Consider the following 20,951-nt stretch of genomic DNA (forward strand, 5'->3'; position numbering starts at 1 on the left):
AACATGTTTGCTTTTGTGGGTCAGTAAGATTATGGTGATATCATTAGAAATGAGCAAATTTTTTAAAAATTTAATTCGGCTGGTTTGCCGAATTTTCTTTGTAAAATTTGGTTCGATCCGAATTTATTTGCGCTGAATCGCGTTAAAAAACGGCTATTTGCTGGCTGCAGAGAGCCTTTATAGTGGTGTAGAACACTGTGCCTTGCAGTAACAAGCATAGGCAGTCTGCTGTGGTAGTAAAATAATACTGTGAGTCAGTATGACATGCAGATGACAGGGGTCGCTCTTAGAATCACTGTACACTTCACTTATTTGGGCAGTCATATGGTCAAAACTGACCAAATAACTGAAGTATCAACTCAGCCTTACAGGTCAATGTTAGCGTCAAGAAGAAGCGCACTCCTTTTACACCCTCGTCATCTGATTCCAAATAGATGTCTACAGAACCTGTTCTATTAAACGCATATACAAGTAGAGCCCCCTGACAGAGTGGAGAGGCTGTCAGCAGTAAGTTTGTGCTGACGTCACTGATTATCTTGCCCTTCCTCTGATCCATCAGAACAATAACCCCCCAAAAAATGATCCTGTCTGTGGAGCATATGCCTTCACTCGGTCAGCATTTGGTCAGTAATCCATCAGTATTGCTAATGCCAAAAAAACAGGAGTGGATCAAAAACAGATAACACGTGAAATGAATATTTGCATGCCTTCTGTGTTTCGTACCCACTCCTGCTTTTGGCTACCAAATCAGACAATTCTGATGGGACCATACAGGCCTTACAGCTGCTACACAGACAGGATCCATTGTGCGTCTTATTTTACCTTCCTTCTGACAGATCAGAAGAAGGGTCAAATAAATTGTGATGTCAGCCAGTCAAAAAGCCAAAATATTGGTCCAGTCATGAAGTGGGGAGGGTGGGAACAGCATGAGAAGTCCACAGAGTCGCCCTATGACATAGTTGTGAGGTGAAATCAGCATAAGGAGACCAAAGAGTGGCACAATGACAGAGTCTGGAGGTGGCAGCAGCATCAGGAAAAGGCCACAGAGTGGCACAATGACAGTGTAGGAGGCCACAGAGTGGCAAGGTAACATAATGTTGAGGTGGCATCAGCATGAGACCACAGAGTGGCAAGATGACATAGTGTGGAGGTGGCAGCAGCATGAGGAGACCACAGAGTGGCAAGGTAACATAGTGTGGAGGTGGAAGCAGCATCAGAAAGCCACAGAGTGGCACAATGACAATGTGGAGGTGGCATCAGCAGCATCAGGAGGACACAAAGTGGCACAATGACAGAGTGTCAAGGTGGTGGCAGCAGCATCAGGAGGAGGCCTTAGCGTTGCACAATGACACTGTGGAGGTGGTGGCAGCATCAGGAGGCCACAGAGTGGAACAATGACACTGTCGAGGTGGTGGCAGCATCAGGAGGCCACATAGTAGAAAGGTGACATAACGTGGAGGAGGCATCAGCATGAGGAGACCACAGAGTGGTGACATAGTGACCAAGGTGACATAGTGTGGAGGTGGCAGCAGCATCATAAGACCACAGAGTGGCAAGGTGACATAGTGTGGAGGCGGCAGCAGCATAAGGAGCCCACAGAGTTGAAAGATGACATAGTATAGAAGTGGCAGCAGTATCAGGAGGCCACAGAGTGGCAAGGTGACATAGTATGAGGTGGCGGCAGCATCAGAAGACCACAGTGTGGCAAGATGACATAGTGTGGAGGTGGCAGCAGCATCAGGAGGCCACAGAGTGACCGGGTGACAGATTGGGGAGGTGGGTGGCAATACCAGTACCAGATGGTGGGTGAAAGAAAGAGCACTTGGCATCAGATGTGTGGCATCAGGCGGCTGGCAGCATCTGAATAGTAGCTGAGGCAGGAAGCCAGAAGAAACCGATCTCTTTTGTCAAAGTGTTGGTGTGGCCCCATGGATGATCTAGTATCAGGCATTGGTGGGTGGAAATCCTGGCTGATCCACGCCTAATTCATCTTGACAAAGGTCAGTCTCTCCACATTTTGGGCAGACAGGCGAGTTATTCTTGGGGTAACTATGGCCCCTGCCGCACTAAACACCCGCTCTGATGCCACACTACTGGCTGGGCAGGACAGCTTTTCCAGGGCAAACTTTGCTAGTTGCGGCCACAAATCCAGTTTGGGTGCCCAGTAGTCTAGCGGATCTTCAATGTGGGGTGGCAGGGTACTGTCCAAGTATGCCGCCACCTGCTGGTTCAGGTCCTGTTTGAGGTCTAGCTGCTGCTGCTGGTTAGTAGTTTCTTCACTATGCGGGTGAAGAAAGCTGCTGATCAGCGACTCTAGACTCAAGTTGCTGCTGATGGAGCTGGAACTGCTCCTACCCCCCCACGCAGAAACAGCAGGAATGGCAGAGGAATGTGAGCGCAGAGGACCCCCCCATCAGACCTGCAAGAGGATGGACGATGGCGCCGATAAGCAGCGGCCAACTGACTTCATAGGATGTCTCTATAGTACTTGATTTTGTCCTCCCTCTCAGTGGGTGTAAAAAAGGCCCCCATTTTGGACCAGCAGTGAAGGGTCCAACAAGGTGGAGAGCCAGAAGTGATCTCTCTGCTTAATCGTGACAATTCGGAATTCAGCTGTCTCTACGAAAGCAAGTGAGCATGCTTCGGGCCATTTGTGCAAGTGACTCAGAGGGACTCCCTGCCTCCATCTCCACTGTATACTGCCACAGTGTGTCTGGGTCCTCTGCCTTGTCTTCTTTATTGCCCCCTGTAGCTCCTCTGGCTGCTCCTGCTCCTCCTCTCCTGTCACCTGTGTATAAAAACCACCCATTTCGCTACACATTACTTGTGCTCCAAAGTCCTACTTCAGTTAAGCCCCCACAGGGCTCACGTTGCTGTGAGATCTAGGCGCCATGTCTCCAGTCCCCTGACCAGCCAGATTTACTACCATCTGTTCCAGGACATGAAGCAGTGGAATGACATTGTTTATCCGGTAGTCCTGGTGACTAAATAACGTGGCCTCATCAAAAGGCGTTAGCAAACGGGCTTTAAAACATATAACTGCACCGCTGAGCAGCAAATCGGCCCTTATTGTTTTCCACTTATACACGCCACAAAAGGCTTTAGAACATATAACTGCACCGCTGAACGGCAAATATTTTTTTCCACGAATACATGCCAAAAAGGGCTTTAGAACATATAACTGCACCGCTGAACAGCAAATATGTTTTCTTTTTCCGCTAATACATGCTAAAAAGGGCTACCAAACTTATATATTTTTTCTGTTATACCAATTTTGTACAAAAACTATTTAAAAAAATCACTTTTTTGTAAGTGCCCACACCATCCCCACAATGTAACTGTAATGTATGTTGTAGTGTGCAAAGTCAGTCCTCGCCGTGACTTAAAATTATATTATGATGCGCAAAGGGGTTAAAAAAGACCTGTGTGCCATCCTGTAATAATCCCTGACTGCACAAATTTATATATACAGTACAGACCAAAAGTTTGGACACACCTTCTCATTCAAAGAGTTTTCTTTATTTTCATGACTATAAAAATTGTAGATTCACACTGAAGGCATCAAAACTATGAATTAACACATGTGGAATTATATACATAACAAAAAAGTGTGAAACAACTGAAAATATGTCATATTCTAGGTTCTTCAAAGTAGCCACCTTTTGCTTTGATTACTGCATTGCACACTCTTGGCATTCTCTTGATGAGCTTTAAGAGGTAGTCACCTGAAATGGTTTTCACTTCACAGGTGTGCCCTGTCAGGTTTATTAAGTGGGATTTCTTGCCTTATAAATGGGGTTGGGACCATCAGTTGCGTTGTGGAGAAGTCAGGTGGATACACAGCTGATAGTCCTACTGAATAGACTGTTAGAATTTGTATTATGGCAAGAAAAAAGCAGCTAAGTAAAGAAAAACGAGTAGCCATCATTACTTTAAGAAATGAAGGTCAGTCAGTCCGAAAAATTGGGAAAACTTTGAAAGTGTCCCCAAGTGCAGTCACAAAAACCATCAAGCGCTACAAAGAAACTGGCTCACATGCGGACCGCCCCAGGAAGGGAAGACCAAGAGTCACCTCTGCTGCGGAGGATAAGTTCATCCGAGTCACCAGCCTCAGAAATCGCAGGTTAACAGCAGCTCAGATTAGAGACCAGGTCAGCGCCACACAGAGTTCTAGAAGCAGACACATCTCTAGAACAACTGTTAAGAGGAGACTGTGTGAATCAGGCCTTCATGGTAGAATATCTGCAAGCAAACCACTGCTAAGGACAGGCAACAAGCAGAAGAGACTTGTTTGGGCTAAAGAACACAAGGAATGGACATTAGACCAGTGGAAATCTGTGCTTTGGTCTGATGAGTCCAAATTTGAGATCTTTGGTTCTAACCACCGTGTCTTTGTGCGACGCAGAAAAGGTGAACGGGTGGACTCTACATGCCTGGTTCCCACCGTGAAGCATGGAGGAGGAGATGTGATGGTGTGGGGGTGCTTTGCTGGTGACACTGTTGGGGATTTATTCAAAATTGAAGGCATACTGAACCAGCATGGCTACCACAGCATCTTGCAGCGGCATGCTATTCCATCCGGTTTGCATTTAGTTGGACCATCATTTATTTTTCAACAGGACAATGACCCCAAACACACCTCCAGGCTGTGTAAGGGCTATTTGATCATGAAGGAGAGTGATGGGGTGCTGCGCCAGATGACCTGGCCTCCACAGTCACCGGACCTGAACCCAATCGAGATGGTTTGGGGTGAGCTGGACCCCAGAGTGAAGGCAAAAGGGCCAACAAGTGCTAAGCATCTCTGGGAACTTCTTCAAGACTGTTGGAAGACCATTTCAGATGACTACCTCTTGAAGCTCATCAAGAAAATGCCAAGAGTGTGTAAAGCAGTAATCAAAGCAAAAGGTGGCTACTTTGAAGAACCTAGAATATGACATATTTTCAGTTGTTTCACACTTTTTTGTTATGTATATAATTCCACATGTGTTAATTCATAGTTTTGATGCCTTCAGTGTGAATCTACAATTTTCATAGTCATGAAAATAAAGAAAACTCTTTGAATGATAAGGTGTGTCCAAACTTTTGGTCTGTACTGTATATACAGCAGCATAAAAGACCTTTTCTGTCAGGTGAATGCCTAATTTTTGGGGCCGACAGTTACATATTTATTCTGTGACCGCTTAATGTACCTCCAGCCACAGAATCCAAAGTTCTTTGGTTTCAGGTGAATGTCTATTGTCTAATTTTTGGGGCCTGTACTGATCGACAGGTACATTTTTATCCTGTGACCGCCTAATGTACCTCCAGCCACAGAATCCAAAGTTCTTTGCTGTCAGGTGAATGCCTATTGCCTAATTTTTGGGACCTGTACTGGCTCACAGTTAAATTGTTTATCTGTAGCCACATAATCACACCCCTGTCTCACTGCTCTGCCTCTCATTATGGTGGCGTATGAACCGCATTAACCATAAGGACCTTCTTATGTCACAGGGTCATGTGACTGTGCCCCCCACCCCATACTGTGCCAATTTATACCCTGCATTGTGCCCTCTTACCACACCCTGTGCAGTGCCCCTAGTCATTCCCTGTACTGTGCCCTCTTATACCCTTTTATCCGATTACGGTATGGTGGTGTTATCCGGTCACTGTACAGAGGTGTTATCTGGTCAATGTATGGCGGTGGTATTAAATAACTGGATGGCCATAACTGTATCCCTTTCCCTTCCCACTCCATCCTTTTTTAGACCTGGCATGAGCGGGAAAAATATGCAGATTGCGGTGCTAAGGACCTTTGCCCCACAGTGTGTGTCAGAAATACGCCTAACATAGACGTATTTCTATATAATAAATGACCACCTAATTGTATTATCATTCAGGGGTAGGGCTAATATCTTTATATTATATAGATTCTAGTGTATGATACTGTTCCCTGTATTTCTCAGTAGAAAATAATCCTTGGGAAACACAGTCCTCATCCCTGACCACCAGGACCAGTTAGCGCTCTGTCAGTACATGGCGGCCTCCCCTCTCCACCATGCTACTCCGATGTGTACTGGTGCTTATTCTGACACTAGGGCTGGGTTCAAATCCTATTTTTGCCATCCATTTAATGCATACCAAAAATGTATACGTTAACAGATGCCTCAGACTGAAGCCATACAGCCATACAAATGTGCAGCACTCCATATTTTTGTATCCTGCAGAGTCCATTTAAAAAAAAGCATACGTTAATGGAAAATAAAAATTCTACCATGAAACTGTATGGTGAATGGGCGTCATTCACCATACAATTCCATGGTAGAATTTATTTTTTACATTAACGTATGCATTTTTTTAAATGGACTCTGCAGGATAGAAAAACGTGGAGTGCTGCACATTTGTATACATCAAACCGATAGGAAATTAAATACTTCTAGGCTCTGGCAGGGCACATTTTTGAGAGTTTCCCTTTAAGATGCCTAAAAATGGTGCCTGATTAAAATACATATTTTTTGTGGGAATTTTTGCCAATGATCCCCCTCTGGTATATTACTGTCCATGTTGTGAGACTATTTTTGTACTTCTAGTAAGTGTTTGCTGGCTGCAAATATGACCTGAAGGTTTTTCAGGTTCACTTGCCATTAAAGTAAATGGGGCCCGCCGCGAACACGCGGTTCGCGAACATTTGATCGCGAACACGCGTTCGCGTTCCCGAATTGTCCCGGCCGATGTTTGTCCATCTCTGGTAATATGTATGGAAACACATGCAATAGGTATCTCATGTAATATATATTATAGTAATCATTAAATATTTTTATACATTGTATTCATCCATATATTATACGTAGAATACGATATATTATATTCATCATACCCATGAAAAAGCTAAATTCAACAAAAATGGAATGCTCAAAATAATAATCAAAGTTCATTTACTTGAAACAAGTGATCCATTTGTACCCATGCTTATTCTGGCATGTTAATAATTACCTGCCTACATATAAGTAAATTTACTCTTAAAGGGTTTCTATCACTTGGTATGACATATTTAGGTGTCAGACACTAGCGATCCGCTAGTGTCTGCTCTAACAAACCATCCTAATATGATAGGTTTTGGGGCAGCCATTTCGCTAAAATAAGAACTTATATCTATATGCTAATGAGCCTCTAGGTGCTATGGGGGCATCATTAGCACCTAGAGGCTCCGTCTACCTTCATAAACTGCCGCCGCCCAGCGCGTCCCTCCAGCCCGCCCATCTCCTGCTGATTGCGATCCTCCCCGTGCGCGTCTCTGTTCGGCGCATGCGCAGTGAATGTCTGACCGCTTCCCTGCACAGACATCTCCACTGCGCCTGCGCCGATGACATCATAGTGCTCCGAGGAACAGGCGCAGTGGAGATGTCTGAGCAGGGAAGCGGTCAGACATTCACTGCGCATGCGCCGAACAGAGACGCGCACGGGGAGGATCGCATTCAGCAGGAGATGGGCGGGCTGGAGGGACGCGCTGGGCGGCGGCAGTTTATGAAGGTAGACGGAGCCTCTAGGTGCTAATGACGCCCCCATAGCACCTAGAGGCTCATTAGCATATAGATATAAGTTCTTTTTTTAGCTAAACGGCTGCCCCAAAACCTATCATATTAGGATGGTTTGTTAGAGCAGACACTAGCGGATCGCTAGTGTCTGAAAGCTAAATAGGTGATACCAAGTGATAGAAACCCTTTAAGCCAGACTCAGATAAGCAAGTTCAATGCAAGAAAGATGCCGTGATGCTACTTTTACATGATGCCATCAGTACAAATCAGTAGATTTGAGGTCTGGCAGGGACACACAGTATTGTAGATCATTATAACGCTGTGCGCTCCTGTGAAAGGAGCAGAGGTCAGAAAGGGAAATGACGTTTACACACACAGAATGTTTCTTGCATTGAATTTACTCATCTGCAGCAGGTCCCAGTTTACATAGCAGATGGTTGGGAAGGAAGCATTCCCTCCCGACAGTTGGCTGGTCATTCAATGGAGGTGAAGCACTGTATTTAAATGCAGAAATCACGTCCACGGTATGAGGATGAGCAGTCGCTATCGCGATCGCTCATCCTCATACATTTTCACTGTTTCTGGCCAGATCACTGTTTAGACAGCACAAACTGCTGCCCAGAAACGATAATTTAGGTGTCTACACAAACGACAGGATCTCCCAATAAAAGGGCGTTATGCTCGTTCATAGGGTGATTTACTACACCTTTAGACGGGCACGTTGTCGGGAATGGGCGTTCGCAGGAATGTTCATCCTCAATAATTTGCCTGATTATTTGCACATCTAAATGCAGTGTCCTGAAACACACTGCTTAAAGAGGACTTTTCATGGTTCCAAAGAATATGAACTTAGTAGCAGGCTACATAGAGCGGCGCCCAGGGATCTAAGTGCGCTTACTATTATTCCTGGGCGCCGCTCCGTTCGCCCGCTGTGGCTCCCGGTAATTTCTCAGCATTCGGTCCAAGTAGGAGGAGACACCGGTGCCTCTCCTTCGCCCTGACAGCAGCGCTGTCCAATCACAGCACAGAGCTCAAAGCCAGGGAGGTTTTTTTTCTCCCTGGCTCTGAGCTCTGCGCTTTGATTGGACAGCGCTGCTGTCAGGGAGAAAGAGAGACACTGGCGTCTCCTCCTACTTGGACCTAATGCTGAGAAATTACGGGGGGCCACAACGGGCGAACAGATCGGCGCCCAGGAATAATAGTAAGTGCACTTAGATCCCTGGGAGCCACTCTATGCAGCCTGCTACTAAGTTCATATTCTTTGGACCCATTAAAGATCCTCTTTAAGGGTCCATTCACACGTCCGTTTTTTCTTTCCTGATCTGTTCCGTTTTTTGCGGAACAGATCAGGACCAGATCTGGACCCATTCATTTTCAATGGGTCCTGGAAAAAATCGGACAGCACAATGTGTGCTGTCTGTTTCCGTTGTTCCGTTCCGCATGTCCGATTAAATATAAAACATGTCCTATTCTTTTCTGCAAAATTCGGATCCTGGTACAATACAAAGTCAATGGATCCGCAAAAAACGGAAGACATTCGGATGTCATTACGTATGTCATCCGTTTTATGCGGATTCCGTTCCTGGAAATTAAATCCTGCAAACAGAAACTTTTTTTTTTCTTTTTTTTTTCAAAGAAATCCAAACAACTTTATTTGCTTATTGAAATTTATACATGTTTCCGTTTTTTGCGGATCCGCAAAAAACGGATGACATACGGATGACATACGAAACATTTTCAGGAACAACGGATCCGCAAAAAACAGACCGAAATTCGGGATATAGAAAAATACTGACGTGTGAATGTAGCCTAATATTGTGATCGTGTTTCATGTAAACTGTACTTATAAATATGTTGTCATAAAGTTGCATATGGCGGAGGAGGTTCTAACAAGTCTCCCTGGGCTAACTCCACCCCACACTCAGTACCCAGTGCAGGAAGAAGAAGGTCAGTGTGTGATTATGTCTGAGGACAAGCTGAACCTCAGCTGCCATTTTGCAGAGTTATAAAAACTCCATACTTAGTTCCATGTACCAGCCTATAGAAGGGAAAAGATTACAGAAGAACCAGGCAACTCTGAGAGAGAGAATGAGAATATTGACAAAGAAAGGTAACTGTGGTTTATCAGTCTCCAGTCTCCTTTGCATCAGGTGGAGAGATTCTAAGCTACAAGCTGCCCACCATTACCAGAAACAGAACTTCCATCTGTCAGAATATAGTAATCCTAGAGAGGATACAGAAGTATATGATTATACAGTACAGCAGACATAGTACATCCCTCCAACCTGGAGAAATAAGAGAGAAAGACTGATTGTTATAGGAAAATACTCCTTATGCAACTTCTGGGAACTAATGTGAATCCCTGTAAAAGTTGCCGTGATGTAAATGCCTTTTGCATACATTGATGACCTGTGGATCAGCTTCAGTAAAGTACTGGGAATTTGTTACAAGCTTTAGTCTCCTTATCCTATATCATCATTACTACTACCACCAACATTTGTACCTTGCGGTGCTGGTGTCACGAACTACAACACAGGGGCCCAGCCACCAAAGCACCCTAAACACCACCATCACCATCAAGGACACCTCAACCAACATCTGGCTGGTGTTTCCTGCAATAGATAGTGCCCCGGAGGATTTTGTGCTGTATTCCTCATCACTGCACGACGACCCAGGAAGCTGCAAAACCGTGAGTACAACTACTACCCCCATCAGCCCACTGTGCACTCAAATACTGCTCCTGCGGTCCAGTCCACTGCATAAATCCACCTTAAAGGGATTGTCCAAGTTATATTTATTGATGACCTATCCTCTGGATAGGTCATCAATGTCAGATCGGGGGGGGGGGGTCAGACACCCAGCTTCCCCGCTGATCAGCTGTTTGAAGAGAAGGCGAGCTCCGTGCCAGCGCTGCTTCCTCTTTACTGTTTACCTTCTCGCCGTTGCATCTGCAGCGGTGAGCAGGTGTAATTACACCCAACCAGTTCCATTCATTTCAATGTTACGGATCGTTCCCATACACTTGTATAGGAGCGATCTGTAACATTGAAATCAATGGGACGGCTTGGGTGTATTTACACCTGCTCAGGGCTGCAGATGCAACGGCGAGAAGGTAAACCGTGAAGATGAGGCGGCGCTGGCACGGCGCGCGCCTTCTCTTCAAACAGCTGATCGGCGGGGGTGTCGAGTGTCGGACCCCCGCCGATCTGATATTGATGACCTATCCTGAGGATAAGTCATCAAAAAAATCTAACTTGGACAACCCCTTTAAGTGCAAAATATCAGCAGCTTTTATCTCCTAGTATTACATGATATAACCCAGTTATTTACGTGCATGGACCAATCATATAACATGGGCTCAAAAACTGAAAAAATAGGTTATTTAATACTGTACACAGTTCGTAAAAAACAGGGGTAAAAGGTTTTCCAGATGGAGCATTCTCCCTTTGTTGGCCCACAGTGAACTCTGACACACGATGTCATGTTGTAAACTATTGATTTGTTTAAAGATACAGTGAAATATGTTAGATTTATACATTTTATTGATGATCCTGCAAATCATTGATCACTTACAATACTGGGCTCTCTATCAGTTACATTGGCCACTATGGCTATGTACACTTTTCATTGACATACTATACATTATTATTGGAGTAATAAAGGGTATACAAACTTTACATTAATTTTCATCTCTAACAGTAGCTAGACAATCCTGTTTTCTAAGGTCCACAAACAACAGATCTGCAAAATATGGATGCCTTCCGTGTGACATTCCACATTTTCATCACTCCCATCATTAGCAAGGACAATACTCGTCAGCAATATGGAGAGGAATGGGACATGTTCTATCATTTGGGTTTTCATGCCACATGGATCTGTAAAAACTACAGATGTGTGCATGGACTCATAGAAATGATTGGGTCGGTGTGATATCTACAAGAAATGCCAAACACGCATAAAAAATACAGTTGAGAGCACAATGTCTAAACCATGTAAAACTAGAACAGAACACTTTCAGGTATACATATCTTATAGATGGTGTAGAACTTTTATATAATAAAGCACCATATGCAAATACGACACTTCCCGCCTCATGTCCTGCAGGTTGAAAAGCCGACCTCCATCACTGGTTGTGAACCATTGGATTTCAGGGAGGTACACAACATGTTCCTGTTCTGGTGTGTGCTGTGTGTATCGTCACTGCATGGTAAGACAGAAACCAGTAACACATGGACCAGGTCATAGTCACATTTTGTCTTCCTACTGATTTGTGGTCATTTCTTATTCACAGGAGTCTTGTCACAGGGTCAGCTCGTTCAACCCTCCTCAGAAATCAGGAAACCTGGAGAAAGTGTGAAGATTTCCTGTAAGACTTCTGGATTCACATTTACAGACTACTATATGAACTGGGTTCAACAGGTTCCTGGAAAAGGATTGAAATGGATTGGAAGGATTGACCCTGAGAATGGGGGAACAAGCTATTCCTCATCATTTAAAGGAAGATTTACAATGACAACAGATAATTCCATTACTACAGCCTATCTCCAGATAGACCGCCTGAGTATGGAAGATTCAGCCACATATTACTGCAGTGTACTCAAGTTGTGTGCAGTAGGTGTTTCTGGGTGATGTAGTGCAATATACACTAACCTGGTACGGCTGACTCTCTGCAAGGGCAGGTATAGGTAGAAATAGTTCGTGACGCCAGTGCCAAGTAAACGGTGGCACGCCGTTTGCGGATGCAGGAATAAATTGAGGAAACGTAGTATTAAAACAGCACTCCAACTTTAGTGGTTTTCCAGCAGAGACAATAGTGGAATCGCAGTTCCTTGGCATACAGTCGATTTTGCAATTCGGTCGATGCAGGCAATTCAGTTACAGCAGGGTAATTACAGAGTGTTGAACACAGGACTTGCAGCACAGGAGCTAGCACTCTAATTCTGTCTGATCCTGGAATATAGCATATCTTCACCAAGGCCCATTAACCTAGTTCTGGCTTTATATCCTTGGCTATAGCTTTAATCAGTACCTCCTCTGTCTTTCTGAGTACCTCTTGCTTTCCTGATCTTTGCCTCTGTCTCTCTCAGCTTCTGGAAACTTCCTCAGGCTCTAGAAACTTCTGAGCTGTGGTCTAGAGTGACTTCTGCACTCCACACTAGATCAGGTTACACTGACTTCCCCTTCCTTGTCTGGCCCTTATATAAACTAGGGCTCCCTAGCTCCCTCTAATGCCTAAGAGCTGGAATGACACCCCTAGCCGGCCTGTACTTGCAAGTTTCATAGCAACAGGGAAATACATGCATTACATTACATGACATTTTATACAACTGACATATACCAACTTCCCCATAATTAAGGAGGGACGACAGCACACCAAGTGACCTTTGGTAGTGACGGGTATTACAGTTCCCGTACACTACATACCCCACTGCTTTAAGCTGAGTACGGCCTCGTACTCCATCATGGGTCGCCCAACTGGAATCTCTACCTGAAATAGAAAATAGAGACATGCAGGCATACATACATGTAATTCATCTGCATTTACATTTACATCAGGTCCAATTGGCAAAGGTGAAGGGTAGTGACAAGGGGCGTCGTTCTCTTCTCTCAGGATAGTGAATGGAACGGGGGCGCTGACCTGGCACAGCGTAACATTAGAACCAGGATAGTCCATGACAATGAATAAGTCCATGATAAAACAGTAGAAAACGGTATAACAGTATAAAAGTTCTTGGAGGCTCAAAGAACAAACATGAGTCCGTACCCAGGTTATTTCTTATTAAATCACAGAGGCTCTCATGCGGTGGAGTCCATCTCTGGGCACAATACTTTTAAAAGAATAAGAATCTCAGAGGCTCAGGTACTTTTGAGTCTGTCTCCGGGCACGGTTCCTTAGTATGAAGTTGCACAATAAAAGGACAGCAAAATAACGGAACTACCCAGGAGTTTCCCGTGGGTGTATCACAGGCAAGGGCTCACGTGGGGGAGTCCATTCTTGCGCACAAATGTCCAACAAGGTATTGCCCGTGGCAACTGTTTGGGAGGAGACACCACCAGAATAATCAAAGTCTCCTAAACGGACTGGCGGACGTCCCCTGGTCATCCGGGTAGACCTTCTCAACACAGGGGTCTCCTCTTCCCTTAGCAACGAGGTAGAAGGGAGAGGAGCAACAGGAGGGTCTCCATCCGTGAGACCTCGGTCAGGAACAACTGGAACAACAGGAACAACTGGAACAACAGGAACAACAATATCCACTACAGGGGGAACTGGATCCAGGGCATCTTGAACCGGCTCTTCTGGAGGTAAAACTACAGTAGGTGCCGGAGCAGGCACCAGCAAGTTCAACCACGGTGTCAGAAGCCAATGCATGGGATCAGCGTCATACCTGAGATTACTGACAGCCTGCATAGGATCCTCGGGCGGTATTGCTGACTCTGACACAAGATATTCAGATCCGGAACTCTCGGCACTAGGTTCTGGTGTCAGGCAGAGCTTCAACCGGTTTCGGTGTACAATTTGGGATCCCTTGTCTTCCCGGGTGATCTCATAAGTGTGAGTTCCAACATTTGGGATTGCAGTGACAACATAGGGACTTCGCTCCCACTTACTGTCCAATTTGCTGGTACGACGGTTATTCTTTAACCATACCACGGCCCCTATGGTCAAGGGTTCTGCATGGGCTGCCTGATCATAGTCTCTCTGCTGTCGGTCTCTAGCAAGGTCCATACGTTCCTGAACAATGGCTTTGGCTGCATCTAATCGCCTTTGGTGCTCAGCAACCCAGTCGGTGTTAGGTAATGGGTTAATGCAATCAGGCACATGTATGTCCAATGAATGATCAGCAGGCAATGTTCCTTGGCGCCCAAACATCAAGTAAAAAGGGGTATACCCGGTGGAACAATGTATGGTATGATTGTATGTGAACATGAGCTGTGGCAACAGACTGGGCCAATCTCCTCTGTTCTCAGGAGGCACGGCCCTCAGCATCTCTATCAAGGTCTGATTCATTTTTTCACATAATCCGTTACCTTGAGGATGGTAGGCCGTCGTCCGGATCTTCTTACAGTCGTGTAAGCGGCACAGTTCATGGAACAGATGGGACTCAAAAGCAGGTCCTTGATCGGTGAGGATCTTTTCTGGACATCCATAGGGCAGGAGGAAGTGCTTCCAGAACATTTCGGCTGTAGTCTTGGCTGTCTGGTCTCTCACAGGCACTGCTACAACAAACTTTGTGAAATGGTCAATAATAGTCATGGCATAAGCATACCCTGAGCGACTAGGCTCCAGTTTTACATGGTCGATGGCGACAAGTTCAAGAGGACGAGTACTTACAATGGGTCTCAGTGGTGCCCTCTGATCATGGTGCTCACTTCGTTTCAAGGCACAGGCTACACACTCTCGACACCACTTCTCCATGTCTTCTCTCATGCCTACCCAGTAAAACCGCTGGCGGATAGTAGCTTCAGTCTTTTGGACCCCAAAGTGACCGGATTGATTGTGGTACATCTCCAACACCATACCTGCATCTCGTCGGGGTATGAGAATCTGGTGTACTCTTTCGTTGGACACTGGGTCTAGGCTTCTCCGTAGCAATAGGCCCTTTTGCATGAAGAGTTGATGGCGCTGTCTCCACAGTTTGATGAGCTCAGGATCTGCACTCTTACGCCGAATCCTCTCAGGGGCTCTGCCACTAGTAATGAAGTCCAACAACTCACCCAGCACTCTACTTTCAGACTGTAGTTTCACCCACCTTTCTTCTTTAGGTTCAGGCCTACTGGAGGGTGAAGGAACTGCCGCTCTGTTATTGGTAGCTCGAGCCTGATCCTGTTGAGCAAATTTGTTATAGAAAGCCGGCATCTCTACATCTTCCCAAGCATCTTGCACATCATCAGGAGCTGTCTCTGTGGGAAGCCTGGATAAAGCATCAGCATTATCATTAGTACGTCCAGCACGATACTTTACAGAGAAATTATAGTTGGCAAGGCGAGAGGCCCATCTCTGCTCCAAGGCCCCCAATCTAGCTGTATTGAGATGTGCCAGAGGGTTATTGTCAGTGAATGCAATGAACGGGGTGGCGGCTAGATAATCCTTGAATTTTTCTGTCACCGCCCACACTAATGCCAGGAACTCTAGTTTGAAGGAACTATAATTCTGGTCATTTTTCTCAGCTCCTTTCAGGGAGCGGCTTGCATATGCTATCACTCTCTCTTTTCCCTCTTGGATCTGGGCTAACACAGCTCCCAGGCCTCGCTTGCTAGCATCAGTATAGAGATGGAAGGGCTTGCTATAATCTGGATAACCTAACACTGGAGGCTCGGTCAGTTTCTTTTTTAGCAATTGGAACGCGATCTCTCTTTTCTCATTCCACTCAATGGGCACAGGAGTTCTAGGACTCTTTTTGGGTTGCCCCCTCAAGAGCTCCTGGATAGGATCAGCTATTTGAGCAAAATGGGGGATAAAACGTCTATAGTAGCCGGCAAAACCCAGGAAACTCCTCACCTCTTTGACAGTAGTAGGAACCGGCCAATTACAGACAGCTGCCAATTTATCAGGGTCAGGTTGCACTCCCTCTCCGCTTACTATATGCCCCAGGTATCTTACTGCAGGTTTGAGCAGGTGACACTTGGATGGCTTTACCTTCAAGCCATATTTGATAAGGATTTCAAATACTTCTGCCAAATGTTTCAGATGGTCCTCATATGTTTTTGAGTACACAATGACGTCATCTAGATACAGCAGCACTGTTTCGAAGTTTTTGTGACCCAAACACCGCTCCATTAGTCTCTGGAAAGTTCCTGGGGCATTACATAGCCCGAACGGCATACAATTGAATTCGAACAGGCCCATGGGAGTAGTGAAGGCAGTCTTTTCCCTATCTGCAGGGGCCATGGGTACTTGCCAGTAGCCACTGGTCAAGTCCAATGTGGAGAAATAGGCAGAGGAGCCCAGAGCAGTTAGTGACTCCTCAATGCGTGGCAGTGGGTATGCATCTTTGTGGGTTATTTGATTAATTTTCCTATAATCCACACAGAAACGGATACCACCGTCCTTCTTCTTTACAAGGACCAGGGGTGCAGCCCACGGACTACGGCTGTCCCGGATTACATTAGAGTCCTTCATCTCTTGGATCATTTCCTTTACAGTCTGATATGAAGTAGGCGGTAAAGGTCAGTATCTCTCCTTGATAGGAGGATGAGAGCCAGTAGGTATGGTGTGTTGTATGGCACTCACCTCTCCATAATCAGTGGCATGCTTACTGAAGGCCTGGTGGTGCTCCTTGACCAGCTGTAGAATCCCTTCTTGTTGCCGTTGGGGGGTATTCTCGTCCCCTACATGGAGCTCTTCCCACCAGGGCACTTGTGGCTGGGTCACCGGCGAACATCTGCTGTCTGCAGCTGGCGGCTTTTCTGTCACTGGAAGACGAATGATGTCTTGGAAGGACACCTGGGACAGCTGGGCAACAGGGCAATGCTTAGTAAGCGCAACAGGATGATTACTCAGATTAATCAGACGGACAGGTACTTTACCTTGGGAGACGTTCACCAGGCACTTGGCAGCTCTCACATAAGGATAATCCTCCATCTGGAGTGGTTCCACCAGGGCTGGATAATCTCGGCCTTCGACTCCCAGGACAGCACGACACCACAAAAGAGTTTGAGAATTAGGAGGCAAAGTCACAGGCTTAATATCACGATCCTGGCAGTACAAATTTCTCCTTTCCCATTAGCAAACCTCTGCTGCGCACTTAACACGGTAATAGTCTTTTGAATCACCCTCCTGGATGCAGAGGAAGCAGTGGGCAAAGTCTGATGTAATACAGCAAGTATTTCTGAATAACAGTTTTTGAAGACATTGGTGCCTAGAATGACAGGATGTCCTCCTCTGTCACCGGCCTGTACTACGATCACTCCCTGTTGAGGCAGGGTTACTTCTCCCACCTGCAGGGTGGGTTCCCAGTATCCATGAATCTTTACTAGTTTGCCATTGCTGGCGATAATTTCCACCCAGGATTCAGGCGGTTGGGTCAACTGGTTGGTGTCCCAGAACTTTTCAAATGCAGGCAGCTGAATAGTAGTGACCTGAGACCCAGTATCTAATAGGGCTTCAAAGGGGACCCCGTTGATCTCTATATTGATTTTAGGATGGGATCCTACATAACGTGGCATCCAATTTGGATCCTCTGGACCTAGTGTTCTACCTCCCGAGGGGTGGTCCTCAGCCTCAGGGGTTGCCCGTTTAACTGCCAGCACGTGGATTCTGTGTGTCCCAGCTTTTTGCAGTATGTACACACGGGCTTCTTGCGACCTCTATTACGCCTCCCAGGATCCCTGGGGTGAGTCTCTTGGTAAGGAGGTGGGAACGGCCTAGGAGGTGACAGGAATTCTTCATCTAGCATTATGGGTTTTTCCCATTCCTCTATTTTTCTGCACACTTTCTCTAGACTTTTAGTGAGATGATTTACTTGCTCTGTCAGCATGGCAATAGTATCGGTAGCTGACACTTGAACAGCTTGGCCGGCCTCAGCTCGGTTAGTGACAAGCGGTTTTGGCTTGCAGGCTGATGACTCAGATAGGGCGCTCAACTCAGGAGATACTGTGGACCCCAGAATTTTTATAGCCAGTTCTTTAAAGTCCAGAAAGGCACTGTTAGGGTGCTGGGCGGACAGCATCTTTAACTGGGTCCTTATTTGTTCACTAGACACCCCGTTGATAAATTGTTCCCTCAGGGTCTGGTCCTGGTTATCAGCCTCTTTGGGATCTATCTGGATTACAGCCCCTAAAGCCTCCTGAAGTGATAGGGCAAAGTCACGGAGGGACTCACCGGACTTCTGTTTCTTGCCAAAGAAGTGGATCTTTATCTCTGAGGCAGTCCTAGTCTCAAAAGTGGCTCTGAGGCGGGTGAAGATCTGTTCTAGAGTACTCCGCTCAGTAGCAGGCCATGATAACACTTCCCTGCGGGCAGCCCTCTCCAGTTGCGCCAGCATGATTTCCATTTGCTGGTCGGCATTTATAGGGTACAATCGGAATAGTGCCAGCAACTTTTCTTCAAAGTCCCGTAGGGTATGGGTCTCTCCCCTGTAGCGGGGGAACCATGGGGCCCCGAAATAGTAGGGCATGGTAAAGGGCATCATGCTAGGGGCTGTAGGGTGATCAGGAGCCGCAAGCTCTCCTGGGGCCGGCTGCTCAGGCACTCCTGGCTCTGACATGGTAGTCTATTGAGAGGTGGCCGCTGGCGACTAAAGAGGCCGGTACACTCCCCTTCCCTCCGGTTACAAGTGCTTACCGGTATCGCTGGTCTTGTGCAGGCCAAGTCTCGCGAGGTTCCGGACGTCCTGAGACCGCGGTGACGCAGGAGAAGCAGGGCCGCGGCGGTGCGATGATGAAGAGGGGCGGGACTCTCTGTGTCTTTGCAGGGATCCGCCCACGAATGTCCTCAGCGGCGCGGGAAACTTTACTCCAGGCAGCCGGTGGCCATCTTTAGCAAAACGCTGTCCATTCACTGACAGCAAGCAGGATTGTAAAAAGTCCACAAAACCACACTCCAATGCGGCGATTTTCTTCCTCTGGGTAGCGCAACCCTGCACAGCGCTTTTTAGAGGTTTTTGGTACACTTTGGGTACGATTTTCAGTCCACAAAGTCCACTTGAATAAAACAGGAAAATTGTCACTTTGGTCACAGGGCAACGGTATAAGGCACAAAGTTCACGCTTCTTGCACTAGAAAGCGTGCGTATCCTGTTCGTGACGCCAAAAGAGAGGTGCAGTGTACTCAAGTTGTGTGCAGTAGGTGTTTCTGGGTGATGTAGTGCAATATACACTAACCTGGTACGGCTGACTCTCTGCAAGGGCAGGTATAGGTAGAAATAGTTCGTGACGCCAGTGCCAAGTAAACGGTGGCACGCCGTTTGCGGATGCAGGAATAAATTGAGGAAACGTAGTATTAAAACAGCACTCCAACTTTAGTGGTTTTCCAGCAGAGACAATAGTGGAATCGCAGTTCCTTGGCATACAGTCGATTTTGCAATTCGGTCGATGCAGGCAATTCAGTTACAGCAGGGTAATTACAGAGTGTTGAACACAGGACTTGCAGCACAGGAGCTAGCACTCTAATTCTGTCTGATCCTGGAATATAGCATATCTTCACCAAGGCCCATTAACCTTGTTCTGGCTTTATATCCTTGGCTATAGCTTTAATCAGTACCTCCTCTGTCTTTCTGAGTACCTCTTGCTTTCCTGATCTTTGCCTCTGTCTCTCTCAGCTTCTGGAAACTTCCTCAGGCTCTAGAAACTTCTGAGCTGTGGTCTAGAGTGACTTCTGCACTCCACACTAGATCAGGTTACACTGACTTTCCCTTCCTTGTCTGGCCCTTATATAAACTAGGGCTCCCTAGCTCCCTCTAATGCCTAAGAGCTGGAATGACACCCCTAGCCGGCCTGTACTTGCAAGTTTCATAGCAACAGGGAAATACATGCATTACATTACATGACATTTTATACAACTGACATATACCAACTTCCCCATAATTAAGGAGGGACGACAGCACACCAAGTGACCTTTGGTAGTGACGGGTATTACAGTTCCCGTACACTACATTACTGTGCAAGACACAATGATAAAAAGGGGAGATCTGTCATACAAAAACATAGAAGCAATATCATCATCTAACTGCTTGGGGGCAGCAGATAATAACATTCAGCCTCTGTCGCTGATAACATAGAAGAAAAAAATACAATCACACACTAAAGGCAGACACTTTATTAAAAGCTACAAGATGGAAGAGCTTCCCCAACCTGACCATAGACATTTTTGGAATATTCATAGGATGCAATAGAAATATCTATTCTAATTCTCCTTTAAATAAGATCTATTTAATATTTCTGTATTACAATCTACAACATTTACAGCAAACGCATCCATTTCTAAGTGAGATATTTTAAAATGTCTATATACAGCCATTTACTGATGAATAAAACGATAATAAATGCTGACAAACAATGAACTGACATAGGAGCTCATTTACTGACATTACAGCCTGTTCCACACAGCCAGCATAGTTCCAGCATGCTGTTGAGGCAGAGAACAGCCTGCTGGAGATACCTGGGGCCGGTATTACCGGATGTTACCGGAACTTCCAGTCGGCCCTATTGACTATAATGGGGTCGGATGGAGATCTAGCTGATACCTAGCAAATACATCCTTATGCGAATAAGTAGTTTAGTGCACTGAGGGCGGGCACAAGCCACTCTGTGCACCCTTGCTGCTCCTGCCAGTCCCTCCCTCCCCTTCCTGATTGATAGGGCCAAGCAAGATGACTATGCAGGAAACCTGGCCCTGTCATTTTCTCCAGAATGAAGCATTGTGCCCTACTATGCCATGGATCTGTATATAATTGCACAGCTCTATTTAAGCAATTAGGACTATTTTTGCAGTTCATTGCAC

The 20,951-nt window shown here is 46.0% G+C and overlaps 1 gene segment (V, D, J or C); it reads left to right on the top strand.

Annotated features, from left to right (window-relative positions):
- The first annotated feature begins 10,094 nt into the window (after positions 1-10,094).
- LOC120989006 lies at positions 10,095-20,190 on the top strand. The segment is given in 4 exon segments: positions 10,095-10,200; positions 11,616-11,718; positions 11,803-12,093; positions 20,104-20,190. Coding segments are annotated over 3 exon segments (408 nt in total).
- Positions 20,191-20,951: the final 761 nt, after the last annotated feature.

Source organism: Bufo bufo, chromosome 2, assembly GCF_905171765.1.
Source record: "Bufo bufo chromosome 2, aBufBuf1.1, whole genome shotgun sequence".
Lineage (NCBI taxonomy): Eukaryota > Metazoa > Chordata > Amphibia > Anura > Bufonidae > Bufo > Bufo bufo.